Below are 25,929 nucleotides of genomic sequence, written 5' to 3'. Positions count from 1 at the left end.
CATTTCACAGCTCGTTCCCAACATGCCCTTGGAAAGTAAAAGATATTCTGGGCTCCTTCAGCACTTGAGGTGCTAAACGAAACCTCTTGCTATGCAGCTTCCCTTCTTGAGTGGTTTAGTGAGCACATTTTCCTGCTTCCAGCAGAGGTTCTAAGAATCCATTACAGAGAACTTACGGTTAATGGTTAACAGCTTTAACATAGCCCATGCAAACTTTTGTTAAGTCTCTTTAAACACACTGGAATATCCCTTCATTATTTTGCCAGTACCATTTCACACAGTAAAATCCAGTTGCAAAGTGCATTGAAAGTACATTACTCATTGTATAAATCACTTTCAATTCACTTTGAATGCACTTGCAACTGGATTTTACTGTGTGAAATGGCAAAATCCACTTGCAAACAATCACTAAAGTGCATTGGAAGTAAGTTGAAAGTGTATTCTTGAAACTGTTTGCAGGGAGGGTGGGATACAAATAAAAATAAATAAATATTATTCAGCATGTGTGAAATGTGTACTATCAGGGCTTTTTTGTAGAAGGAATTCCTTTGCTTATTAGCCAATCCTCCAAGAGCTTACAGTAAGCCTTGTAACAAGAGCCCTGTAAGCTGTTGGAGGATTGGCTACATAAGAAGGGTGTGGCCTAATATGCAAAGGAGTTCCTGCTAAAAAAAAAGCCCTGTGTAATATTCAGCATATTATTCACTAATGCTGAATAATGCACTTTCTACTGACTTTCTGTGCAATTTATAATAATATAATAATAATAATAATAATAATAATAATAATAATAATAATAATAATAATAATAATAATAATAATAATTTTGCAATCATTTGCAAGTGGACTTTGCTGTTTCACACACTAAAATCCAATTGTAAAGTAAATTGAAAGTGGATTGAAACTGCATGGGAAAAAAGCTGTCAAATTTCTCAGAGATCAGATATTATTGCTGGTGGGGGAGGGAAGGAAAGTGTTTAATACAAACTTACCTTATCTTCCAACCGGATTAATCTGGCTCCTACAGTATAGTATCCTTTGTCTACCCCCTTTTCTAAATGAAAGAAAAATGGGGTGTTCATTATAAGAATGACAAAAATGGAAGACAATATTTATTTAAATGGGTTTCAGTTCACATTAGAAGCTGATACAAAAGTTAACTAGTTGCATGATCACAAGTCAAAATATCTTTTGAAGACACCTAATATTTTAGAATTAGATTAGCATAAAAAGACACACACAGGGACGCTATCAAACTTCTCATCCCTCCTCATTGGACTTAAAAAGCTCTCTTTCAATTTCATGTCTCCATTATGAGAATTGATACGATATGATAAAAGTTTATTGTCTATGGCTAATTCATGCAACATTATATAATTACAAACATTAACATTAAAACAATCTAGCAAAAAAGTACAAATCAAATAGAAGATTTTCCCTCTTTAGCCGCAGCTCTAGTGTGTATTTTCTTGGCTGCTAAAGCAAAGATAACCGTTCAGGATATATCAGTTATGTCTTTCTGTAAGAAATGGGAGAAAGACTGAGGAAGCATAATTCCCTGACACACTTGGAGAACTCTCAAACATTTAATTGCCACCAATTTAACAGAAAATATCTATCAGACAAACCTGATATATAAAACTACAAACAACCATTGTTAGATCTGAGACAAACCTTGGGTGGATTTTATGCTTATTTCTTAGATCAGTATTAGAAATCAAGGGTTCTGGAGAGCAGCCTTATTATATGTACTGAAAATGACAGGTTATAAAATTCCAACAGAGCCATTGCATGTGTTGCATTTACTGAGAGGGTTGATAGAAGACTGGCTTGGAACAGTATTGAATTCACTGGTCACAGCTAAAATGACGATGGCTCATTAATGGGGAAAAACACTTCCCCCACTGATTAAGACATGGTTTATAGAGTGTGGGATGCCATTATGCTGTCCAGATTGACATATTATTATTATAGAAATTTCCAGGCTGCATTCAACAAGAAACCTTTGGAGTCTAAATACTTAGACTTTTATTTTTACTCAGGTCACTTCATCATAACACAACCATGCAAGTACGTTGTAATTAGGTTGGTCATCTTACTTCAGATATACCAGCATGTAAAGGAGTTTGGCAAGGTTGTAGGTTGACTCCCTTGTTCTTTAACTGGTATTTAAGTGACATAACTAATATCTTTCAGGCGGAGAATGTACATGCTCCTAAACTGGACAGTGACAGAATTTATACACTGTTATAAGCAGACAATATGACAATTATTTCATTAATAAAGGTGGAACTAAAGAGAACTCTGCAGGCATTATTGATAAAACCAAAATAATTTCTTAAGTGATACAGGAATATAAAATATATAAATAGCTGTGTGCTAGGAGAATTCATTCAGAGTCTACCCTTTAAACAGCTAGACATATCAGGATGAATGATGTAGATAATTCATTTTATAACAGTATTATTATATGCTTCCTGTGTGTAACTCTGCCATACAATAAATAATAATTTTATAATAACATTTTTATCTTTTATTGCTTCTGAATGGCCTGTAGGCCATAATAAAGACTGATTGACTTATTATTGTAAAGTTAGAGTAAGAAGAAGAAGAAGAAGAAGAAGAAGAAGAAGATGATATTGGATTTATATCCCACCCTCCACTCTGAAGAGTCTCAGAGCGGCTCACAATCTCCTTTACCTTCCTCCCCCACAACAGACACCCTGTGAGGTGGGTGGGGCTGGAGAGGGCTCTCACAGCAGCTGCCCTTTCAAGGACAACCTCTGCCAGAGCTCTGGCTGACCCAAGGCCATTCCAGCAGGTGCAAGTGGAGGAGTGGGGAATCAAACCCGGTTCTCCCAGATAAGAGTCCGTACACTTAACCACTACACCAAACTGGCTAACAACACAGAATAATTTCTTTTTAGAAATTGATAATGGGTTGGATATAGAGTCCAGACTAAATTATCCAGTGGTAACATGGAAGTCATCCGCTCCGCCCCACTAGCAGTCCCCGATTTCCACAAATACTTCTCCTGGGGTATATGGGACCCTGAGGAGTACATGAAGAAGCTGTACAAGAAGGGGGAGTTGGTGGAAATTGCCAATTCATGCTGGATTTAACTATATGTTTATAATAACAACTTTCTGGACAATGCTAGAATGTGGAAGCACGCTGAGTGACCACATAAACTCTTTTCCTCCCTATATTGCAGGGTTGCTATGAGGGCAAGATGGAGGAAAGAATGATGTTTGAGCCCCCGCTGGGTGGAAAGGCAGGGTATTCAGGAAGTTAATAACAATAAAATTATGACTTTTAAAATGTGCTGATCTGATTGCAAGCAGTATGTTATGGTCAACAAGTTGCACCATAAGACTGGCAAAAGCTCTGCCCACAGGTCAGAACCCCTAGGTATAAAATACATATGAAGTGCTTCAAATATGTAGGATGAACACATGATTTTAAAAGCAAACATATGCATCTTCATATCTGATGTTCGCACTTTCTTTTTGGATACAAAGTACCTTATAGGCAAAACCCTGCTGAATCCCAGATTACCCTAACCCCCTATAATCTCCTTCATGACCATGACCACAGCTGTTTTAGCAACCATATCACAGCAGAAGAGAATCTGTCATCTTCCTCCTAAGTGGACTACAGGCAGGAGGTGCTTCTTTAAAACAACAGCCAGCAGTGCACATGAAGCTGCCTTTTACTGAGTCCACCCAGTCCAGAACTGTGACTGTCGACTCCCTCTGGCAGCGGCTTTTCAAAGCCTCAGGAACAGAGCCTTTCCCAACTCTGTACCCTGAGATCTTACAGTTTCCGCATTCAAGGAACGAAGCTTGTGCATTCAAAACTCTACTCTAGAACAAATGCTTCTCCCAAACCCGCTTCCCCCTACAGGGAGCAACACTCTCACCACAAAGCCAGAAGAGCAGACGTAAAAGGAGATGTGGGATAGCTCTGCTGGAAGGACTCCAAGGACTCCATACAGATGTGAGTTGTTAAAATGCACCCGCAAACTTTTTGCACTCTACATTAAGAGCACAGGTGCTGCTTCGTCAAGTCTAAAACAACATAATATTTTTGCCATAGCAAAGAAGAAGCAGCAGCAGCAGCCTAAATGAACGAGAGGCAGAGGACGACAGCGCTCTCCACTGTGGGGAACAGATTATTTCATTCCATCCCAGTGCTATAAGATCTACCGGACCTGGACAACAGGCCATGTCTTTGAGGCAGAACCTGCCATTTTAGATGTTATATATTTAAATTGATCTTTTATTGTTTTTATTGTTGATTGTTTTTATGATGGAACCTGCCCTGAGCCTGTCCTATGGGAAGGGCAGGCTAAAAATCGAATAAAATAAAATAATAAAATATTTAATCAGGGGCAGGTTACCTCAGCCTTGCTTGACAATCTACAAACCCTTCCCCTTCTACATAGGAATTAATAAAGTTTTCCCTAAGCTTTCTCCCTTATCTATTTTCAAGCTGAACAGTTGTGGGAGGGAGTAGAACTATATCCTGAGAAATGCTTCCATTATGAACCCCCCTAGGGCTTTTTTGGTAGAAAAAGCCCAGCAGGAACTCATTTGCATATTAGGCAACACCTGTGACATCACCATTGTTACACATAGGGCTTTTGTGGGAAAAGCCCAACAGGAACTCATTTGCATATTAGGCCACACCCTCTGTCACCAAGCCAGCCAGAACTGTGTTCCTGTGCATTCCTGCTTTAAAAAGCCCTGCCTCTTCTCCATCTTAGCCAGTGCCATGGCTGGTACTTGCATCCTAAAACATGTGAATCAGTTAACAAAGGTTTAGAAATCCACACATTTTTGTAGCTTATCAGTTGCATCCAGCCTAATTAATAAGCTGAAATTTCAAGGGCTTTTTCTCCCCCTCTTGGCTGATACAGCTGGTACAACTGTTATTTAAAAGCTTACTATACCTGGAAGGAAGAGGCCAGGCTTTCCCAAGGAATGATCCAGCCTGAAAAAGAGAATTGGCTCAATTAAAAGGTGCATTCAACAGATGCCCTATATATTTCACACTGCAGTAATAATGCCAGTTATGATTGTAAGATTTTTGTTCTCAGTGCCAAAATCCCAAGCAAGGGAAGCAGAGAACCCTTACTTCATCCTCTCCCTTTTTTGAGCACTACAAGATCCAAAAGATCACAGGTCCAGTGATACTGGGTACATTCAGATGGGGATGAAGATAACAATAAAAGTCCGGCTAATTCCTGACCGTGACAGGTCTCACACGAGACTGGCAAACCCATAGCCGAGTCACAGTCTTTGGATGGAGGAATTTACTACATTTAGTTTGTGACAGCAAAGCTACTTTCTAATGAGAAACCTGGATATTTTCAATGGTGGCAATGATAATACAATGCTTAATACAGCTGCACTGATATTATCCTTACAACAGGAGGGCCAATATTATCATTTATATATTAACCTCTCTGTGCAAGCCTTCAGAGCAAGACTCTATGAGTATTGAACTCATTTGTTATGAAGGCTGGATCTGACATAAATAGAACTTTATTGGGCCAGGCCATGCGTGCCGTAAAATGTAATGCCAGGTAGCGGAGATATAAGCTTTATAAAGGATACCAGCCCAGATATTTTGTTTATTTAACAATCTTTGATAACTGACAACTCCCAAACTGCCCCCCACCTTTAAAAGATGCCCACCTAAAATGGAAAGGTGGAGGAATAGTGGGATTTGGCAATGTCATTTTTAAAATAAAACATCAAGAAAAAGCACAAAGATCACAGCAGGAACTTAAAAGATAGACTAAAAATATGAAACACTCTGAACCTAGAAAAACATGAAATGGCTTGGCATTACAAGCTTGTACCCCACCCCAGGTCTACTCAGAGTGACAGTGGTTCTCCCGTGTAATGTCTCCCTTTGGCTGTGGGTTCTCAGGTTAGAGTACTCACTAGGCACTAGTTCTCAGGTCCATTAAGCAGAGACAAGCTGGCTCAAAGCAGCAACCCTTTATTTACAAGGAGACAAATCCAGCAAACAGCTTTAGCTAGCATACAAACACTGGAAAGTGAAACTACTCGAGCTCCACTCCAGTGAAATAAAGTGCAGCACAGATGAAGTTGCAAAGAAAAATGCAAAATGCATTTTCCATTAAGGTTTCTGAGCCCAGATAGACTTCTCTGGGAGTGGAATGACAGCCTTCAGAGTGGAATGATGGTCCCTGTGAGTAGCAGAAGAATTCTTGGAATTGAATGAGGGCCCCCAGAGTGGAGTTTAGGCTTCCCAAACCTCCCGCTCTGGCGGGAGACTTCTGGGTTCGCAGCCTCATCTCCCGCTCTTCAAAACTCTGGAAGCGGGGGTGGGGGGTGGAGGGGGGGGAGAACATACCTTTAGGCTTCATGTTGTAGAGCTCCTGAGCCGTTTGCAAAATGTCTGCCCCTTTAAGGCTGGGCAGGAAGCAGAAAGGGCTTCTGAGAACGGCCCCTCCCTTTCTTTTGCTTTCGTTTTCACAGGAAGTAGAGTTGTCCGGAGGAAGATCTGGTAAGTGTGTGTGTGTGAGAGAGAGGGGGCAGGGGATTCCCTAGTTTGGAGGCCCTCCCCCCCTTTAGAAAGCGTGGGGGGAGGAGGGAAATGTCTACTGGGCACTCTATTATTCCCTATGGAGAACGATTCCCATAGGGAATAATAGGAAATTGATCCGTGAGTATTGGGGGCTCTGGGGGGCTATTTTTTGAGGTAGAGGCACCAAATTTTTAGTATAGCATCTAGTGCCTCTCCCCAAAATACCCCCCAAGTTTCAAAACGATTGGACCAGAGGGTCCAATTCTATGAGCCCCAAAATATGGTGCCCCTATCCTTAATTATTTCCTATGGAAGAAAGGCATTTTAAGAAAGGCTGTCTCTTTAAATGTGATGGCAAGAACTCCCTTGGAGTTCAATTATGCTTGTCACATCCTTGTTTTTGGCTCCACCCCCAATGTCTCCTGGCTCCACCCCCAAAGTCCCCAGATTTTTCTTTAATTGGACTTGGCAACCCTAGTGGAGTTCCATTCCCAGAATGCTGCTGCTCCCAGGGGCTGTCATTCCACTAAGCACCTTGTCATTCCAGTCCCAGAACACAGATTCTATTGCTAGAAACTGTCCCAGAGCAGTCTATCTGGGGCCAGAGACCTTAATGGAAAATCCACTCCACATTTTCTTTGCAAGTTTGCAAGCCCAGAAGAGCTTCCTGCTGAACCAGGCAAAGACAAGGCACAGGGAGCTGGGAAATTTGGCAGCCTCCAGCTTCAAAGGGTGAGGACAGGTAGGGGAGGGGGGGCAGAAAAGAGTCACAGGATGAGTTAAAACCCTGAGCAGGCCAGCTGTGGCCTGCGGGCTGTATGTTTGACACCCCTGTTCTAACCTACCCTTTTAAGTCAGAGGTTTTCATGTTGTAAGAAATAAAACCTTTCTATAATCCAGAACATTTCCTTTCTGTTAAGATGGTGAATATTTTTTATATAAGGAGTAGTCCTTGAGGAAAGAATCTTTACTTACAGAAATAATCTGAAATTGCTCAACTGATCATAGAGTCATTTAAAACCCCAGAGCAGTGGTTCTCTAGATGGTGCCTGTGAACCCCTTTCCTGGCACTCATCAAACGTTTTTTGAAAGTGGGCATGGCCTGATGGAGGTCCTGCCCAGCCAGGATTCTAATTGGCCACTGGAGATCTGATTGGTTCCACAAAATAAAATAAAATTTCAGCAGTAGCTGCCACCACGGTGTTGGTTTTATTCCCTCCCCACCACCCTTGTCTCCAGTCACTGAAGGTAATATTCATAGCCATGCTCCCAGCTAGTGTGAAGTTGTTCCCAGTGAGGTGCTGCTTGTTTATAATAATAATGTACCTATGTGCTGTCAAGCTGCAGCCAACTCATGACAACCCCTGGAGCCTAGGCAAGAGATACGCAGAGGTGGTTTGCCTTTGCCTTCCTTTGCAAAGCAACCCCAGTCCTCCATGGTAGCCTCCCATCCAAGTACTAACTATGGCTGACCCTGCTTAGCTTCCAAGATCTGACTATCAGGCTAGTCACATATTCAGGCGAAGTTATGTATGTCAGCTTATGGCAATTTATGCAGAGCAAGAAGCGTTTTTGTGACTGCTATATTGGGGGACTTGGACTTCAGCTGAATTTCTCTTCCCACATTACATGGCTACATTTCTCAGTGTTACTGGTGCCCACAGGGGTCATTTTGCCAAAAAATAGGTGGTGGAGCTCATCCAGGGATTGTTATGCAGCTGCACATACTCGTCAATGGACATGGAGGTGGCGCTCTTAGGAGGAGGAGGAACTCTCAGAAAGGTCCAGGAGCTGCGCTGCTGTGAGCGCCCACTGAATCTGAGGCCTGGTTGCCCATATGCATCATGACTTCTTGACTCCTCCCTTTAACTGTTTACCAGTTTATCTGGGCAGACGTGACACACACAGGGAAATCACCATAGCTAATCCACCTCTCTCCATTCCAATTATTAAATCACCAACAACCAAGAGCCTCCCCGCCCCATCTACAACATGACAAGAACCAGGGCTTTTTTGAAGAAGAAGAAGACATTGGATTTATATTCCGCCCTCCACTCAAGAGTCTCAGAGCGGCTCACAATCTCCTTTATCTTCCTCCCCCACAACAGACACCCTGTGAGGTGGGAGGGGCTGAGAGGGCTCTCACAGAAGCTGCCCTTTCAAGGACAACCTCTGCCAGAGCTATGGCTGACCCAAGGCCATTCCAGCAGGTGCAAGTGGAGGAGTGGGGAATCAAACCTGGTTCTCCCAGATAAGAGTCCACACACTTAACCACTACACCAAACTGGCTCTCTCTATATACTATTGATCTGGCGGAATGGGAAAAAGCCTGGAAACAAAATGTAAAATTAACAAAGTCAGCGGTTTTCAAGGAAAATTTATATAAAATGATGTACCGCTGGTATCTTACGCCGGAAAGATTGGCTAAAATATATCCAAGTTACACAAATAAATGTTGGAAATGCAGGAAAGTCAAGGGAACATTATTCCATATATGGTGGAAGTGTGAGTGTGCTAAAAAATTTTGGACACAGATTAGTATCTGGATCCAAAATTTTTTGAAAAAAAGGTTTCAACACTCTCCAGAGCTGTATTTATTGAGAATATGTAAAGAGCAATTACCTATAACAGAAAAAGTTACTCCTCCATATGATTACAGTTGCTAGAATTCTATATGAAAATATTGGAAAATCTCCAAATTACCTGATGAAGAAGAATTTTTATCAAAGTTATTGGAAACTGCTGAAATGGATATGTTGACTACAAGGTTAAGAGATGGAAACTTACAGGAATGTAGAAAGACTTGGGAGACAATATACGTATGGGCCAAAATTATGGGAATTGTTATGAGAAAATAGAAAAGAGAAATTGTATATAATTAAGCCCCCAAACTTCTTGTATGAATGGGTAATGGATGGTGGGTGGGAGATGGTGGAACATTGTTTATGTGTAATTTTTTATGCGGTTTATATACAATAAAGTTTTAATTACAAAAAAAGCCCAGCAGGAACTCATTTGCATATTAAGCCACACCTCAAGATGCTAAGCCAGCTGGAACTGTGTTCCTGTGTGTTCCTGCTCAAAGAAAAGCCCTGTCAAGAAACTGAGAGACACCTAAGTGTTTGTATACTCAATGTCTATATGTGTTATAAGTATTTCAGGATTTGCACCAACAGTATGTCAAAGCTAATAGGCACTTAAGTAGTCCCAGGTGGAGACTAACTGGATACACCTGTGAAGTCAGCCCACAAATGACATAGATTGTTTAGATCTAGCCTTGACAGGTTAACATCTAGAGTCAAGGCTAGATGACTAGCTAGCTTGTAAATTAGATCTTGTCAGCGATTGGATGACCAGTCAGCCAGCCTGGATAAAATCAAGCTAGGTGTCCACAAAAGGAGGAGCTTCTACTTTTCCAAGCCAGAAGTCTTCTCCAGGAGATCTAGGAGAAGGTAACAACACAACCAGGTGGATGAGGATGGGACTTTGGAAGATGTCTCTCTGGTGTTGTGGGCCTGACTGCAGAAAAAGTGTCAGTGAGTATTAGTCTAGGGAAATAGCCAATTACTACACAGTCCAGTGTAGGGAGACAGGCAAATTGCCTAAGGTTTTTGTTTAGTGTTCCTTTGTGCACAGTATGTTTGTTTTAATTGTTTTTTATCATCCCATTTTGCGTTTCCCTTTGTCTTATAAATAAAGTTTATATGTATTTTTCTATAAGTTTGTCTTTTTTTCCCTATAAGTTTGTGTTACTGGGACCTGGTAACACCCTGACCAAAGAGAACCCACGTAATATTTTATTGAGTTTATTATTATAACTCAGCAGCTGGGCATTTTAGTAACAATAATAACAGCTGCTGTGAGAGGGTTCCTTCCTCCCCCTCTTGTGTGTGTTTTGACAAGCCCTGACAAGAACACTGATCTACCCAACTTCGTTGTAAGATTTACAGAAAACCCCAGTGTTATGTGAAATGCTTTGAACGTATCATAGCATTACATAAACAATAACTATTAAGCCTTATTTCATCATCTGCGAAAGAACCACTATTGCAGAACCCAGGAATTATGTCCTGGGTGTTAATTATTCTGTGTGCAAAACCCTACATCCAATGTTCCTAGCCTGCATGTTCTCAAAGCAACAGAGGATCCACCTGAATGAAGTCATAGGTGACAAGTACCTTCTTTGGAGTTCTTTTATTCGAACCATCATGTTGAGGTGGCCCTGAGAGTACTGTTCAATCACATCACGGACATCGTAGGGCTTCCGAGCTTGCTGTGAAAAAGGAAAAACAAACAAACATGGATGAGATGAAACAGTCTCTCTTTAGCCTTGTTCATTGTGGAGAACATTACAAAAATCATGCCCAACGTTCAAACTTCTCCTGTTCAAAGTGTCCATTTCCCCTTTCCCAAGCCAAAACCATCTTTTGATGGCCTTGAAGGCTTGCTCACAAGCAGAAACACAAGCAGTTTTGCACCTGTGCAATGGCTAGACAGAGGAAAGTTGCCAACCATACTTGTCTGACTTGCATTAAGATTTCCGCTTTTATTACATAAATGTTCAGCTTGTTTCACAGTTCTGTCTCAGTTTTGATGGGATTTGGTAGTTAGGGATCTATGCTTACCAACCTCAGCTGTCTTCAGCATATTTCTGTCATGTGACTTCCTGTCACATGCTTACAGCTCAAAAGGTCCCATGCTCAGTGGATCCCGAGTTAGAAATGGTGAAGACAACTGCCTTACACTAGGAGTGCTTTAGGGTTGCCACCAGGACTATTGATTGTTGCAGCAGAATGATTGCACCAGAAAGGTGCAGCAGAATGATTGCACCTGAATCCATAATGGCTGTCACTTCCAGGTAGCATTCTAGGAATCTCTCCAAAATTTCTATGTTAGATTGGGAATTTCTAAGGTATTGCCTGTCATTCCTGGGTTTGGACAGAACCCCCCCCCCCCACACACACACACACTGTGATGATCAGCCCTGGAGGATAAGTAAGTGGATGAGTGGGCAAATGCCTCCTGGAGGTGGGCAGATGGTGGCAACCCTAGTGTGCTTGGACCTACACTGCATGCACAATAACTTATACTCACACCCAGTCCCCCCAGTATACAGGATAATGCTCCTCCATTGACTAAAAGCACAAATGTCTCCTTACAGACTGAAATGGCACATGTGGAAATTCCCTTATACTGTACTGCCAATTTGCAGACAAAAATCCACTTCTTTGCACTTGTTTTCTACAATTAAATCCTTTTCGACAACAGAGTCCATTCCAGAATTAAGCAAGCCTTGTAGTCCAAAACACAGGGTGGAGTGGGGGCCCCAGCCCAGCCCAGCCCTGTCAGCTTTGTTACTTGAGACATACAAGTCAGAGACCTCAAAAACAGTAGGTTGCATTTGCTGTCATAGTGCCAAAAATCCAAGAACCATCTGAGGTTGGCAGAGACTGAACACTAAAAAGGGAGAAAAAAAAGAAGAAGCAAACCTGCAGAGTTTATAATGGTGATGCTATTCTTAACGGAATATACATTTTAAAAGTGAGGGGGGGTGTGTGAAGACAATACTAATGCTGGCTTTTGCTGGTTTGGGATCTAAATAAGTTCAGTGGGGAGTGTGTGTGTGTGTGTGTGTGTGAGAGAGAGAGGGGGGTCTCCCTTTTGGCTGTGGCTCAAGAGAGGGAGACGGTGTGCTGTCGAATCTCCTCATTGAAAAATAGCTGACAACAGCTCGTTAGTCTTGCTGTCTGCTTCCCCTCCGCCATTAGCATGCAGCAAACACCTCCAGCGTATGATGGAGTCATGCTTGGAGAACAGCCCTGGGATACTAGAAATTGCAGATAAAAGGGGGGGGGGGAGGGGGGAGATGCATTTGGCAAAAATATAACAGCAGAAGCTAGAAAGTCACCCAGACCAAAAGGATTCTGGTCCATCTCCAGCAGTCTGAGCCTACCTTGATGAGAGCTTTGGGAAACAGAAGCATACTGTTTTCCTGGCACTTGTATTTGTGTGCTCCAAGGGTGGGGGCAGGGCATTATACTTCCCAGTTTTAAAGGCTTCAAGCTTATCTGCAGGGACAGGGATGGGGGTTTGTCTTCCAGATTCATTGCTTACAGACGCTGACACATCACTATTTCTGGCGAGAGAAAAGCAGGCCATTGTCTCTCTGGCAGGGCAACTGTGCCAGGGCCACTCTTTGGACTAACTGGCAGGGGTGCTTTGAGAGTACTTTGGCTAAACCCACTCCTCCCCCAAAGCCGACTGGGGAGGAGGAAGGGGACTTTCTCTACTGAATCACAATGGCTCAGAGCCTAGATGGACTATAAAGGTTTGGGAAGCGGGGAGAGCAGAAGATGCAGGCTACCAAATGAATAATTAATTCTCTTCATGTTCCAATAAACTTTATTTTTCCCAAACCTGCCTTTCTCCATGTAGAGTTAACAGAGCTAAAAAGTTATGTTGCTAAGTAATATTTTTTTAAAAAAATGACTGTGCCCATCCAAACAGAATAACAACAAGGGAAAAAATTCCACTGATCTAGCATCTTTTTCTCTCATCCACTTTCTAAGCAACTCTTTTAAAGCTTAATCACCAGGGGGGGGGGGAAATCGAGGCTGAATCACAGCCAAGATTTAAGGCAGTGACCCAACTCAGTCTACAGGGGGCAGTGGCTCACATTCCAACTTGTTTGCCTCCATCATTGTCCACCCACAGCACTGGTGAGGGAGTACCGGCAGGGGCCCACAGTGGCAGCTCTTGCTCCTCCCCACCCATTCACAGCATATCCCCCTCCCTCCCTCATTTGCCTGGCTCATGTAGCAGAGGTGCCTCCCATTTGCCTCCCAGTTGTGTGCCAAACACTGCCATCAGGTTGGAATCTGGCGTCCCAAGCATCGAGACGTCTATGTGGTTAAACACCCTTTGTTACTTTTTGAGGGTTCTCTCAAAGCCAGGTGGCCTTCCCCATCTGATTTTTTTCGACTCTTTTGTGGGAACTTGGGAGAAAAGGTGTCTAGATTATTTTAGACTCTGTGATCTCTCCCCTGAGTCCCTAGTAATGATGGAACTGAGGGATGCGAAAGAACTTTTGCGCCTGAGGTTGGTTGAGCTGGAACTGAGATCTGCTAGAGCTAGTCTTTCTGCGCACATTTTCTTAGGGAAGCAAGCTGAAGTACTGTCCCCAGCCAGGCATCTTTTCAACATCACTATCCCAAAATATCGGATAGCTTTCTCAAAAGCACGACTCAACGCTCTTTTCTCTTCGGTGCTTTTGGGACGTTACGCTGGGTCCCCATATCTGGAAAGATTGTGCCCCTGTAATTGCAATGAGGTCGAAACAACTCTCCACATCGTTTTGCGGTGTCCAAATTACAATGACTTGAGGGCAAGATTAATCTCTCCAATTCTCGGGTCCTTGGCGGGCAGGCCGGAGGATGAGCAGATTGCCTTCCTCCTGTCTGACACTCACTCTGATGTTTCAACTAAGATTGCCCGTTTCTGTTATGTTGCTCAGTTGGAAAGGAGGGAAATTGAGAATGTAAATCTTGGCTATGATTTTTAACAATATATGTAATAGTTGGTGTAAGAAACTTTGTGTAAGAGGTGATGGGTTTGTTTTTATGATTTTGTTTCTGTTTGTATTAAGCTGGTCGGATGACCGTGAATAAAGTACTACTACTCCCATTTGCCTGTCTGACTGCACACCCAGCTCAGGTGGCTTCAGGTCCCCACTCTGTGCCCACTTTTGGCCATGGGTATACTCCATTGCAACCTCTGCCACCCAAAGTCCCACAGGGATGCTCTCCTGAGGGGGATTTAAACTCTCATTTTTTAAACCCAGGAATTGGGCAATAAATGGACAGCAGATAGAACACGTTGACAGTTTTAAATATTTGGGTGTAGTTATACAGGCCTCTGGTTCCAGGGTTAAGCACAGCAAATACATTACTGATCTAGGGGAAAGATCAGCAAATGCCATACTGAACTTTTTTCAAATTCATGGTGGATCCTTTGTTCCTGCAGCCCTGAAGTTATATAAGGCCAAATCATTGGCACAACTGCTCCATGGAATGTTTCTAGGACCACCCTCTTCATGCTTTGCCCCAGAAGAAAAAGTTCAGTCCAAATTACTAAGAGCTGTTCAGCAAGTTCCAAACTGCGTATCCAATGCTTGGACACAATTGGAGTCTGCTAATCTCAGGTTTGAAGCTAGAGTTTGTATTTTATCCATCTATGGCTGCGGTCACACTCACCATTAAATCCATCCCTAACCCGTCACTATTATACCCCGCAGCTTTTTTACAACGAATTTCCTGATCAGACATCCCTCCATCCTTCAGTTCTAAGCAGCGTTGGTCCCATCGCTGGTTGATCAGAGGTCTCAACCGGACCTCATTTTTTGAGATGGCATTCCGCACTCGCACAAGCACAGTAGGTGGGATAGTGTGCTTGGCTTTTTTTAAAAAAAAAGGTGCCAGAAAAGGTGGGTGATCTGCCCCCCCCATTTAAACACACAGAAACAACAACAACAACAAAATTTTATTTGTATCCCGCCCTCCCCGCCGGAGCAGGCTCAGGGCGGCTAACAGCATCATTCAAGTTTCAAATTATACAAAAATGAATAAAATTACATTTAAACATTATAAACATTTCAGTTAAAATTCTGGTTAAGTTTAAAATTAAGTTAAATTAGATTGATAAAAGTGCTAATGCTATGTTGATTTTATGTTTTTTATGATGGCGGTTTTCATTAGCAGTTTCCTTTTTCATCAGCGAAAGCCAGTCGGAAGAGGAAGGGCTTGCAGGCCCTGCGGAATTGTTCTAGATCCCGCAGGGCCCGCATTTCCTCTGGAAGTTGGTTCCATAGGCTCGGGGCTATAGAGGAGAAGGCCCGGTTACGGAAGGGGAAGCCCAGGAGCTCTCTTTGCTGTCTCTCCGCCTGGTGAGGAGACAGCAAAGGTGGGTGATCTTCCTCCCCCCCATTTAAACACCCCGCCGTGGTGTTTAAATGGAGGGGGGGGGAGCAGGCCAACTCTCTTTGCTGTCTCTCCGCCTGGCAGGGAGAAGGCAAAAGCGGGTCATCTTCCTCCCCTTGCAGGGAGACAGCAAAGGTGGGCGATCTGCCTCCCCCCCATTTAGGAAGGGTCCCCGGTGCAAGCACCAGTCATTTTCGACTCTGGGGTGACGCTGCTTTCACAAAGTTTTCATGGCAGACCTTTTACAGGGTGGTTTGCCATTGCCTTCCCCAGTCATCTATACTCCCCCCCCCCCCCACAGCAAGCTGGGTACATATTTTACCGATCTCGGAAGGCTGGAAGGCTAAGTCAACAATTGTTGGCGCAATGATATCATTTGGAGTGGGCTCTCGCAGGGAAGCGGATGTGCGCTTGCGACGAGTCGGCTACAATGGAGCGTTCAAACATAGAAAGTACGCGTGGGAGTCGTCGGAAGCATTCTTATTCTGGATTTAATGTACTATCAAAAAAGTCCGCGTCTCAGTCGTGGCAGTTCGGGTCACGAACGAGCCAACGACCATTGCCAGATGCTGATGTTTGGACAACCGCATAAAATCCGACATGCATCTGGCTTTCATCCATGCCCATCTTGTCAGTTTATGTGCGTCTGATCTCAGCCAATATGTGGCTGAAACGTCATTTTAACCCACAAGGCCTGTTTCTTCTGATTTTTCAGGATGATTTCCAATCCAGTTGGCTCAAGGCAGTGTACAGCCATGTTAACAGAATTGGCTTTTCACATCAGCTACTTTTATCTTACAGACTTGAACAAGCTAAAGGGCTAATTAAACATAGACTTGAGAACATAGAGAGGCAGTCTGATATCTCCAGTGCATTAAAACTTGGGGTGTTGTTAAACATCAAAAGCACTATTGAGCCGGCATCATATCTGACTTCAGTGGAAAGAAGAAACCTTAAAAGGGCATTTGCCTTAGCCAGATTTTCTGCCCTTCAACCTGCAGTTATGCAAGGCAGGTACAATAAAATCACCTACTCTGAAATGCTATGCTCATGCCCTTTAAACGAGGTTGAATCTGTAGAACATATGTTTTTCACTTGCCCAGATTATAGGAAGCTCATTTTAGAATTATTACTCCATTGGTTGATAGGACACCTGTTATATTAATACAAACAAAGCAAGACTCTATTGGTTATTATCAGATAAGAATTCAGAGATTACGCATTCAGTTACTGAGTTTTGTGCATTAATTCTTAGACTGCGGGATTTGTATTTTAAAAGTTCTTAAATTTAGATCACTATTTCTGTATACTATGTCTGTTTTTACTTTACTATGTTTACTTGAATCCTGGTCTTGAGACTGTAATAAACTATGATGATGACTCCCATTTTTTCCTCATTGTTCTGCAAAACCCCTCTGTGTGAACCTGGCCCTGCATCTATCAATCTGCGTTGTAGTCATGGTCAGAATTAGATCTATGATATTTCACAATGGGCCAAATAGCAGCTCCCCAGAGCTGTCTTGGGGATGGCAAAATGTCATGGAGAGAAGGGTGACTCCTCCATCTTGATCCCAACCCAAACCAGGCCTCAGTAATCAGAGATTTAGAGGAGTGGATATAGTGGGATGGAACTTATAGCATCTCATGTGTTCTGAGTCTAAGGATCTGAACTTCAGGATACTTTGCAAATTTATACATAAGTGCAAACAGGAAAAAGAAGGAAAAACTATTTGGCTACACAGAGTATTCCTCACTGTTAACTTCAGTTGCAGACTCTGAAAATGTAAAGTAGGGAGTTAAATTAATGTTGTTCTATGATACTATTCTATGACAAAGGTGGCCAACGGTAGCTCTCCAGATGTTTTTTGCCTACAGCTTCCATCAGCCCCAGCCATTGGCCATGCTGGCTGGGGCTGATGGGAGTTGTAGGTAAAAAACATCTGGAGAGCTACCATTGGCCACCCCTGTTCTATGAGGTTAAAAGCCATGGAGAAGCCAGTTTTCAGATGAGCAATCTGAAGCTATTTGCTCTACAAATTGTACCTCCACAGGAATGACAATGTGATCCAGACATGTTTATTTTTCTATGTTCTGCCATTATGATATGTGAAAACTGTATTCATTTTAAAATCAAGATAGCTTGCCTCATCAGCACAACATGTAGAGTCTACCTGGAGAGGCATATAACTGGGTCACATTTTTGTAAACCAAATGTTAAACAGCTGAGCTTTGGAAAAAATTTTTTCAAAGTCTTGATGGTGAAAAGTCTGCAATTGATTTATTTACTGGGGGGCGGGGAGAGAGAGGTGGCTTTGAAGCATGTTGTTCATTTCGACCAGATTCTGATGTGATGGACCCTAACTAACCATAATTGCATGGAAACCCCAGAATTTAGGGATTCAAGCCCCCACCCCACCCCAGACCAATGCAGAACTTAGCTAAGGGATTGTAAAGCTCTGAGGTTATAGCTGAGAAAAGTAGCATTTCCAGCCATAAAAGGATGCATATGGGCTGAGAAGATGTGCTAAGTTGTGGTTAAACTAGGCAGAGACAGTTACTGGAAGACCCTCTGGAAGCAAGAGACAGGTTGGGCCATTTATGGTTAAACTGGCCACAGTTCAGAAGCTGATCTTGGGGGTCCTTCCTCACGAATGTCTGAAAAATGGGAAACAGCTTACGTAAAGTAATATTCAGAACAGAAAGCGATGCTTGAAACAACACGCAATGATGGTCAGGAGGAAGATTACACAGGAGAGAGGTTAGGGCCTGCTGAATCTTGCTAAAGGTTTTGTCTTCACAGGTATGAAGAAAGGAAACTTGTCTTGGACAAGATGCAGTCAGAACCAGTGTTCCCTATAAGCTGAGTTAGTGTGAGCTAACTCAGTTTTTTAATAATAATAATAATACATTTATTTTTATATCCCGCCCTCCACCGCCAAGGCAGGCTCAGGGCGGCTCACAGGACATGGTATATACCATGATTACAATAAAATACAATCATTACTATAAAAGACAGTTAAAATATAGTTAAATTATAGTTTTAGCCTCTGGCTCACACATTTTTGCCTTAGCTCAGGGTAAAATGGCCCCAGGGCAAATTAGTTTATGCAGCAGCCAAATCGCTCATTCACAATTTTAATGCCAGTAACTCACAGGCTGGGTCCAGAAGGGTAGTTTGAGGTGACACAGGGATGGCCCCCAGGTGGATTAAAATGGATGTTCAAGACACAAACATCTGGTTACCATCCCGCTCCCCTGCTCACCCCATCCCCTGGCATCCTTGAAGTGATTGGGAAAGCTACCACTTCCGAAGTGGTAGCAAATCTCCACGGTGCTTCCCTGCCGCTTTTCCCGGCTGTCTGAATGGCTGGGGAGTGCCTGGGAAGCACCGCTGAAGCGCTTGAGAGGTCTAACCGCTCCTTTAGTGCACACACAGCCTGTCCGTGTCCCGGCAGTGGGCCATGCACTGTGTGACTGCCCCAGGGGCACTTCCTCCTCTGCCAGATTTATTCTGGGATGGGAGGTTGTCACTCCAAGCCCCTGATCTGTACCTAGCCACAAAGTAGAATTTTTGCTCACAAGTCTCCATAGCTTAGAGTGAGCACTGGAACACTAGCGGAAGGGACATTAACAGGGAGAGGCCATTGTAGCAAGAGAAACATTTCTCAATAAATGTGGACCATCTGCCCCACGGGAACTCAGAGCAAGCCAGAGAGGAAGAAACAGAGAGAGAAAGCTTTTTGCTACATCCTCCAACACTGCAGGAGCAAAGCTAGGCATGACCATGGGTGTTTGCTTCTTTCTTTTTCATTTTAAAATATATGAAAATGAATATATCTCTATATTTAAAGTGCATTTTCATTCATTTTGAAATGATTTCACTGCTTGAAGATTCCCCCTTTCAAACTGCCATTGCTGTTAACATCTTTACACTCAGAGGTCTGCCTTATCGTACCTTAAAAATGGGTTGCCCATCTTGAGATGATCTAACTCATTCTCCACCTCTGCAATGAACGGCAGGCCATCCTGTAGCTTTCAGTTGATATCCTTAATTCCCATGGGTGAGATCATGATATGTTTTGCATGTTTAAGAACATAAGAGAAGCCATGTTGGATCAGGCCAACGGCCCATCCAGTCCAACACTCTGTGTCACACAGTGGCAAAAAAATTTATATACACACATACACTGTGGCCTAATAGCCACTGATGGACCTGTGCTCCATATTTTTATCTAAACCCCTCTTGAAGGTGGCTATACTTGTGGCCGCCACCACCTCCTGTGGCAGTGAATTCCACATGTTAATCACCCTTTGGGTGAAGAAGTACTTCCTTTTATCCGTTTTAACCTGTCTGCTCAGCAATTTCATTGAATGCCCACGAGTTCTTGTATTGTGAGAAAGGGAGAAAAGTACTTCTTTCTCTACTTTCCCCATCCCATGCATTATCTTGTAAACCTCTACCATGTCACCCCGCAGTTGATGTTTCTCCAAGCTAAAGAGTCCCAAGCGTTTCAACCTTTCTTCATAGGGAAAGTGCTCCAGCCCTTTAATCATTCTAGTTGCCCTTCTCTGGACTTTCTCCAATGCTATAATATCCTTTTTGAGGTGCGGCGACCAGAACTGCACACAGTACTCCAAATGAGACCGCACCATCGATTTATACAGAGGCATTATGATACTGGCTGATTTGTTTTCAATTCCCTTCCTTATAATTCCCAGCATGGCGTTGGCCTTTTTTATTGCAAACGCACACTGTCTTGACATTTTCAGTGAGTTATCTACCACGACCCCAAGATCTCTCTCTTGGTCAGTCTCTGCCAGTTCACACCCCATAAACTTGTACTTGTAGCTGGGATTCTTGGCCCCAATGTGCATTACTATGCACTTGGCCACATTGAACCGCATCTGCCACGTTGACGCCCACTCACCCAGCCTCAACAGATCCCTTTGGAGTTCCTCACAATCCTCTCTGGTTCTCACCACCCTGAACAATTTAGTGTCATCCGCAAACTTGGCCACTTCACTGCTCACTCCCAACTCTAAATCATTTATGAACAAGTTAAAGAGCATGGGACCCAGTACCGAGCCCTGCGGCACCCCACTGCTTACCATCCTCCACTGCGAAGACTGCCCATTTATACTCACTCTCTGCTTCCTATTACTCAGCCAGTTTTTGATCCACAAGAGGACCTGTCCTTTTACTCCATGACTCTCAAGCTTTCTAAGGAGCCTTTGATGAGGAACTTTATCAAAAGCTTTCTGTAAGTCAAGGTAAACAACATCTATCGGGTCTCCTTTGTCCACATGTTTGTTCACCCCCTCAAAGAAATGTAACAGGTGAGGCAAGATCTTCCCTTGCAGAACCCATGCTGAGTCTTCCTCAATAACCCGTGTTCATCAATGTGCCTACTCATTCTGTCCTTGATAATGGTTTCTACCAACTTTCCCAGTATTGAAGTCAGACTGACTGGCCTGTAATTTCCCGGATCTCCTCTGGAACCTTTTTTAAAGATGGGGGTGACATTTGCTACCTTCCAGTCCTCAGGAACGGAGGCAGATTTCAATGAAAGATTACAGATTTTTGTTAGAAGATTTACAAGTTCAATTTTGAGTTCCTTCAGAACTCTCGGATGTATGCCATCTGGACCCGGTGACTTATTAGTTTTTAATTTGTCTATCAGTTGTAGGACCTCCTCTTTTGTCACCTCAATCTGACTCAGGTCTTTCAACACCCCTTCCAAAATTAGTGGTTCTGGGGCGGGCAAAAAGTTCTCGTCTTCTACAGTGAAGACGGAGGCAAAAAATTCATTTAGCTTCTCAGCCATTTCCCTATGTTTGTAACTTGATTAACTGCTGTTGCTAGAACAGTATGGTATTTGGGTTAATAAACTGGCTTGATTAGCAAATCCAGGGCTTTCTTTGTAGAAAAGGCCCAGCTGGAACTCATTTGCATATTAGGCCACGCCCCCTGACATCACCATTGTTTCACATAGGGCTTTTTGTAGAAAAAGCTCAGTAGGACCTCATTTGCATAGTAGGACCTCATTTGCATAGTAGGACCTCATTTCCTCAGTAGGACCTCATTTGCTCAGTAGGACCTCACTGCATTCCTGTGCGTTCCTGCTCAAAAAAAATCCCTGAGCAAATCTAACCAGTTGTGTACATGGCTGATTTTGACTTCACTAGGGTCTTGAAAAGCATCTTTGGCACTGTGACCCTCTCAGCAGTGCGGAGTACAGTGTAACATTTCTTATTAATAATTTTATTTGTTCATCATTGATATGTTCAGTGCAAACCATTTTGATTAAACTACTGAATCTGTGTTTTCTCACTGGCTAAGGATAGGCAAGTAATGGCTTTTTTCCTCATTTCCTCAGTTTCTGACTCCCTAATCCCCAGTGACCATCAGAGTCAAATTTCAGAAAGATGGCAGAAATGGTTCCAGTTTTATATGGAATTAAGGATAAAACACATACCAGAAATAAAATATATTTGATGGTTAATTGCTTTCTTTATTAAGTTTTACAACAACAACCAAAAATGAGATTCTCTGTTTCACTTTCCCATTTCCTCTGATCAGATGTATCAAAAGAAAATGTCTGTTTTACTTTGATGATTGAATGTTTCCTGTTTACTCGGATGACTGAATACTTCCTGTTTATTTAGCTGACTAGATGAATGCAAGAATCCCCTTAAGGGTACAAATGTCTCCACACATTTAATAATAATTGGATAACTAGTTTTTTTAGATGCTACAGTGTCCAATTTGCTTTTAAAATTCACAAGGCTATTTTAATTGCCTGTGAAACTTTGACCTTTTCTCCAGTCTCTCTGAAATTTGCTAGGAATGATTTCATTTGGAAGGGGTATAAACTCTGAGAATTTCACCTAAAGTGATAGCTGGAATGTTTCCCAGCAAAATCAAGAGCAGGGAGAATGAATAAGATTAACATACTTATTTTTATTCCAATTAATTTTCATTTAAAAATGAATGAAAATGAACAGATTCTCTTTTTAAAGTTGATTTTCATTCATTTTGAAATGAATTCACTGCTAGAGGTTTCCCCCTTTCAAACTGGCAATACTGTTAACATTTACCTACTCAGATGTCAGTCAGGTCTTATTTTACCTTAAAAATGGATTGACCAGCAGAGGCACTTATAACTGCTCTGCCTTTCAAGCACAAGCATGAAGCATTACAGATTCATGATTGGACACATTCTGCCTTTCCTTCCCCAACACCAAGGATAGCGAACTCTTTTCAAAAATGGTGTTGTACTTGCAAGGGGAAAGGATCAATGCTCGAAAGGAAAGGAGAAGAGCAGCACAGAGTCCAAGTAGTGGGCAAGAATGAGATTTTCATTAATTGACTTGTTCATAATGATTTGGAGTTGGGAGTAAGCAGTGAAGTGGCTAAATGTGCAGATGACACTATGTTGTTCAGGGTGCTACAAACCAGGAAGGACTGAGGTGCTCCAGAGGGATCTGTCAAGGCTGGGCGAATGGCTGTCGATGTGACAAATGAAGTTCAATGTGGGCAACTGCAAAGTAATACACACTGGAGCCCAAAATCCTAACTATAAATACACACTGATGGGATCCAAACTGGCAATAGCTGACCAGGAGAGAGATCTTGGAATCACTGAAGATGTCGACTCAGAATGTGACTTGAATAAAAAGGGCAAATGATATGCCGGGGATTATTAGGAAAGGGATTAAAAACAAATCAATCAGTATCATAATGTCCCTGTATAAATCCATGGTGCAGCCTCATTTGGAATACTATATACAGTTCTGGTCACTGTAAGACAGACAGACAGACAGACAGATGGACGGGTGGATGGATAGATAGATGATAGATGATAGATAGATAGATAGATAGATAGATAGATAGATAGATAGACAGACAGACAGACAGACAGACAGACAGACAGACAGACAGACAGACAGACGGACGGACGGACAGACATATTGCAGAGAAGGGCAACTAAAATGATCAATGGGATGGAACACTTTCCCTAAGAAGAAAGGTTAAATAGGGGTCTTTATGACTGAGGGGTGACATGATAGAGGTTTACAAAATTATGCATGGGATAGAGAAGGTAGAAAAAGAACTACTTTTCTCCCTTTCTGTCAATACAAGAACTCATGGGAACTCAATGAAATTTATGAGCTGTAGGCTTTGAACAGATAAGTACCTCTTCACTCAAAGAGTAATCAGTATGTGGAATTCACTGCCACAGGAACCAATGCTCCCTCTAAGCTGTGGCATCTTGTGAGCAAAAATTCCACTTTGTGAGCTACTGGCATTAAAGTTGTGAGTTAGTGATTTGACTACTGCATAAATTAATTTGCTCTGGGGCCATCCTTCCTGGGCTAAGAAAAAATGTGTGAGCTAGAGGCTAAAAACTGTGAACTAGCTCACACTAATTCATCTTAGAGGGAACACTGGCAGGAAGTGGTTACAAGCATAGACATTTCAAGAGGGGACTGGATAAACATATGGAGCAGAAGTCCATCAGTGGCTATTAGCCATAAGGTGTAGATGGAACACTCTGTCTGAGGTGGTGATGATCTGTATTCTTAGTGCCGGGAGGGAGGGCAACATTGGGAGGGCTTCTAGAGTTCTGGTCCTGCTGGCAGACCTCCTGATGGCACCTGGGTTTTACAGGTGTTGGACTCGATGGGCCACTGGCCTGATCCAACATGGCTTCTCTTATGTTCTTATTTCCAGTGTAAAATGCAGCTCTCATGGTTCAAAGAAGTAAAGGCAGCAGCCATCACTTACCACTTCCATCAGAGAACTCCTCAGTGCTTTTTGCTCTTCAGCTAAAGATTTTATGCTTTAGGTGATGGCCGCTCTCTTCTGGGAGGAACAGTGAGGCTGCATATTTTACTGTAATTTTTTTTCCCTGGTGCATCATAATTGCCACTATTGCTCTGGGTATTAATTACCTGGAATTTCCTCCGGGCTACAAAATACTGCATTCTCCTTATGACTTTGACAGCTGTTCGGTGTGCTTCTGTTAGCCTGCAAAGCAAACCAGGTAGACAGACACAAAAAAAGTGTTTAAATAAAGCATGGCTTTATATGCAATCCCTCATGTATTTAATACAGATTGTTACAGCAGTGAATTAGGCCAGGTATCCTTTTGGATTTTTGCACTTTGTGTAGCCCCATGCAGGTGACCTGTCTGCAGGTTCACTCATCACATGGGGAAGCAGAGCAGTCATAAGCATGCTCCACCACCCCAGCCTCCATCCATAGGCATTACACCCCCTGCCTACGATCAGCAACACTGTTTTTGGAATGTTGCTGATCATGTGGAGAGGACATATGCGTGGGCAAACCTCCTCCATCTATTCAACCCATACAGACTAATTGGTGATTGTGTAGAAATAGAGGGTAGGGTCAGCACCCTTCCTGTGTGGTGAGTGAACATGCAGACGGGTTTTGGGCATAGGGCTATTGTTTCCCACATTTCTGTCAGTGGAATAATACTTCACGGATACCCCAAAAAGGTTAGTACGAAAAAGAATGACCCACCTGCGGAGAAGCCCACCCTATGTGTCGTTTATCTCAACATGCCTCTTGACTAAACTAGATGTAGGCAACAGCATTAACTCATGCAGAGCTACACTCGGCAGCCTCTTCTGCAGACATGTGTTTTGGGGTCATTCCAACCTTCAGCGATTTCATTAAGGTATTTGTTTTTCATTGCACAGGGGCCTGTCCTTGCACCGTAAGTAAGTAATGAGGCATTTGACCCAAAACAATGTTGGAGATGTTAAGTATGAAAGATACAGGAGAATGCGAGAGAGCAGTCCATGCACATCAGTGACATGGTAAGCTAATGAGAAGCAGCCTTCACTGATGAACTGACACTGAAGGACTTCCCACCAGGACCCACTAGAAAGAGAGATGAACCCTGGAAAAATTGTAGTGCACTTGAAGTTGAGACAAATACAACTTTAACTGGAAGATGCTGGCTTTTTAAATGAATTCACAAGAGTTCTTAGACCACAAATGTTTTCCTCAGCCCACAACAATTGTGGTTTTAAATTGTGGTTTTAAAGAGTCCTCTGGTTTGCCTGGTTACCTGAAGTCAATTATAACACATCACATCAAGCCTGCTTTATTTAAATAAAATATTCATGCACAAGTTAAAATATCTAAACAGCACACTACTCTTCATATTAGGCTGACCGGATTCACCTCATTTCTACCCTGCAGACTAATGTATTTGGTGTTTACATGATTCCCAAGGCACTTGTGGCTGTCACCATTTTCCTTTGGAGCTTTCACCAGGACATAGGGGTGATTTGGCCACTGCATAAAACAGGATGCTGGACTAGACAGACCCAGCAAAGCAGAACTCATGTTCCTTC

The 25,929-nt window shown here is 42.7% G+C and overlaps 1 protein-coding gene across 1 annotated transcript in view; it reads right to left on the bottom strand.

The window, feature by feature from the left end:
* Positions 1 to 25,929, bottom strand: part of LOC132582726 (potassium voltage-gated channel subfamily KQT member 1-like) — a 447,178-nt gene that overhangs the window by 172,392 nt on the left and 248,857 nt on the right. The window contains exons 14-17 of the mRNA XM_060254425.1: positions 24,496 to 24,571; positions 10,744 to 10,838; positions 4,956 to 4,996; positions 993 to 1,054 (exon numbers count right to left, since the gene is read on the bottom strand). Coding sequence (XP_060110408.1) covers positions 993 to 1,054; positions 4,956 to 4,996; positions 10,744 to 10,838; positions 24,496 to 24,571 — 274 coding nt within the window. The remainder of the gene's footprint in view (positions 1 to 992; positions 1,055 to 4,955; positions 4,997 to 10,743; positions 10,839 to 24,495; positions 24,572 to 25,929) is intronic.

Source organism: Heteronotia binoei, chromosome 14, assembly GCF_032191835.1.
Source record: "Heteronotia binoei isolate CCM8104 ecotype False Entrance Well chromosome 14, APGP_CSIRO_Hbin_v1, whole genome shotgun sequence".
Lineage (NCBI taxonomy): Eukaryota > Metazoa > Chordata > Lepidosauria > Squamata > Gekkonidae > Heteronotia > Heteronotia binoei.
This window is presented reverse-complemented; position numbering and strand designations above follow the sequence as displayed.